The sequence below is a fragment of the Gigantopelta aegis genome, chromosome 6 (genome assembly GCF_016097555.1).
Source record: "Gigantopelta aegis isolate Gae_Host chromosome 6, Gae_host_genome, whole genome shotgun sequence".
Taxonomy (NCBI): Eukaryota; Metazoa; Mollusca; class Gastropoda; order Neomphalida; family Peltospiridae; genus Gigantopelta; species Gigantopelta aegis.
In genome coordinates, this window is record NC_054704.1 from 102,212,153 (window position 1) to 102,215,522 (window position 3,370).

Sequence of the window (3,370 nt, forward strand, 5' to 3'; positions counted from 1 at the left end):
ACATTTTAGAATTATCAACGTCTTGTGCACATTTTAGAATTATCAACCACATTTTAGAATTATCAACGTCTTTAGCACATTTTAGAATTATCAACGTCGTGTGCACATTTTAGAATTATCAACGTCGTGTGCACATTTTAGAATTATCAACGTCGTGTGCACATTTTAGAATTATCAACGTCGTGTGCACATTTTAGAATTATCAACCACATTTTAGAATTATCAACGTCTTTAGCACATTTTAGAATTATCAACGTCGTGTGCACATTTTAGAATTATCAACGTCGTGTGCACATTTTAGAATTATCAACGTCGTGTGCACATTTTAGAATTATCAACCACATTTTAGAATTATCAACGTCTTTAGCACATTTTAGAATTATCAACGTCGTGTGCACATTTTAGCCCATGTTGACAGATTATTTACCAATTTATTTTATCATGAAGAACTAAATATATTAAAATGTTCTTGTTTTTTTTTTTGTTCAGTATAGATTGAAGGTTCAAGTGTGGAGTGAATCCAGTGTACTGAAAATGTGACACACTCGTCGAATAGGAAAAACAAGGCTGGGTTGCTTTCAGAGATCTATTCCCAGCCAGAGCCACTAATGCACATCATAAAACTGAAATGACTGCAAAACAATTAAAGTAATACATTAATAATAAGACACATCTCCACATAATCAATAGTCATATTTATGCAACGATGCAAATGTTTACATTTGAATGTTTCTGGATAGTAACACTTGCATGAATTTTTATACGCCCATCTATGGGTTGTGTTATGGTATGGCATTGTCTGTTTGTCCTAACGTCCGTCTGTTAACTTTTTCTTGTCTGGACCATATCTTGCATACAGATGCATACAGGACCATCAAACCCCACATGTAGGAACAACTTGGGATGGAGGTGTGTTGCGTACTATTACTAGGTCACTGTGACCCACTTTTCACGGTCTACTGCACATAGCAGTAAATCCTTGTCCGGACCATATCTTGCATACAGATGCATACAGGTAACAGGATCATCAAACCACAAGTAAGAACAACTTGGGATGGTGCTTGGTCCAAAACAACTGTTCATCCATCCCATTGCAAATATTTCACATATTTAGAATTGAATCATACCTGTAACATTAATTAATATAGATATTGTTTTTCATCAAATTCTTAATGGGCGTATCATGTACCTCACAGGTACTCGTTATAAATAGGGCACATGTTCAACCCTCCCCCCACCCCGAACCCCACAATAGAACAAACCAAACCAAACCAAACCAAACCAAACTAAACCAAAAAACCAATTGTTGTATTTAAAGGGGTTAATACCCTTTTATCAAATTAAAGAAGACATAATTTTTAGCAACCTTATCAAAATATGCATACTAGTACGCGATGCGTCAAAATTCTGTGTGTAAAAATCACCCGCCATAGTTTACATTACATTAAAAAGTTATATTACATTTAAAAAGTTAAAAATCCCATTTTACAGTGTTTAAAAGAAAATAATATTCGTACCACGAGGCAGGGGCGTGGTATAAATTCCTCACTGACCAGACTAGGCTTCATACCTTTAAGACGAATAGAGATAAATCATATGTGAGTATAGGATTAAAAAAAACACTGGGCTAAAATTAACCATGGTAGCATTTTCGGCCAGTGTATTTGACAAAACACCAGATAAGGGTAAACAAAAATACTAATACGTTAATCGATGACATCAAAACTTTGAATGATCACAACTCTAAAACTCTTTGAGATATAGAGCTACAACCTGAGATTCATTCATTTGGTACACGAAGGTATTTTTAGAAAATAATTTCAGCCATATTGGATATGTCATATGTGAGGTACTTGGATATTGCATGATTTGTTGTGGAATGGCCCTTGGGTCTAACTAGTCACTGCCAGTATGAGCTCGTTACACCAACACTGTAGATGCAGGGTCCCTGACAAAAGTGATTTCATTATACAGGTTCCATACATGGTGCAGTTCCAAAGGAGTGTGGTTTCAGCAGTAGATCGAATGGCAATTTAATTAAAATTAGCTCCGCTAGTTAATTACTATTACCTGTGGATCTAACAGCATCCCATTGGAGCTCATGTCCAGTTGACCTTTCATTTGACCAATCAAAACCTTACTTGCAAAATCATGCCAGTGATTTGAAAAGAATTTGAAAACATTAGGGATTATGCCGAGGGTATACGAAATGATTTGGGTGAATTACGAAGTATGCCGGAAACTAATTTCAATATAAAATTCGTTTCAAAAGGAAAAAGAAAAACCCGTGATGGTATAGCCATAAAATCTGTTTATAATAGTGTACAATCCAAAGTTTATTACTGCACTTTTCCCCCTGTTTTTTAATGTTGAAATAGACCAACAAGTTCGCCTATTGCATAAATAGTCACACCCGATATTTTTAGAATTTGTATGCTCCCGAATAAAGCTATAAAAGGCGAAGTGTAATTGGTCGATATTTAAATTGTTATTTATAGATGAAATGTCACCTGGACATGGGAGTCCACGCAATGCTGTTACATCTACTGATAGACCAGTAGAGCTAATTTTAATCAGATTGATCGAATGGTAACTTCTTGATTTTTCCCCTTCTAATCTGAATCTATTGTTGTTTGTTTACTGCTAACAAACCCAATATGGTGGCAACGCATATGTCATTTCACATGACTCGACCGCCAAGTGGAAGCCCATAATTTTAATCCAAATTTAAGCCTCTATCTCTACACTAATCATTGAACTAATTTAAACCCACCAAATGTGTAAAATAATATTTCCAGTTGCAAAGACTAATGGATATCTTTATCGTCTTTAGAGCAACAAGCAAAGAATAAAACACCAAGTGAACATACATGTTTATTTCTCGCCACATACATGAGGTGTTTACCACAAACACAAGTTCGCCTGGCACCTGGTGTTGGGCTGGCACTGAGAACACGGAGGACCGATCTTGTACGGAAGCTGGCCAATGATGTTCCCTCTGAATAGAAACACAAGATACAATTACGTGTTTTAACAACACATTAAGACAATAAACGATAAGTAATATATGTGTATGGCTACTGTAGGTTTACAATTAAAGTTGGTATTCTTTAACGATACTACTAGAGCCAGTTGATTCATTAATCATCGGCTATTGCATGTCAACTAGTATATCAAATCCGAATGGCAAAACAATCAATGCTTTTAAAATCGTATCTGTACACATGATAGGAGCCAAAGAAAGTTTCAACAAAGCCATGACTGCTCACTGTTAGTTGTTTGGCCCATACGAGGGTTGTCAGTTTAACAGGACAATACATACGTAGGAGAATCCACTGCTGCTAATTACTAGAACAGTGTAGCCATGTGG

The 3,370-nt window shown here is 35.9% G+C and overlaps 1 protein-coding gene across 2 annotated transcripts in view; it reads right to left on the reverse strand.

The window, feature by feature from the left end:
- Nucleotides 1–259: 259 nt before the first annotated feature.
- Nucleotides 260–3,370, reverse strand: part of LOC121375957 (cysteine-rich venom protein VAR8-like) — a 17,708-nt gene continuing 14,597 nt past the window's right edge. Inside the window, exons 4-5 of one of the 2 annotated variants that reach the window (XM_041503701.1) lie at nucleotides 2,871–2,998; nucleotides 260–632 (exon numbers count right to left, since the gene is read on the reverse strand). In XM_041503701.1, the coding sequence (XP_041359635.1) occupies nucleotides 2,902–2,998 (97 nt within the window). In that variant the 3' untranslated portion in view covers nucleotides 260–632; nucleotides 2,871–2,901. Of the gene's footprint in view, nucleotides 633–2,861; nucleotides 2,999–3,370 lie in introns of those variants that run through there. The other variant, XM_041503700.1, reaches the window with a different exon arrangement.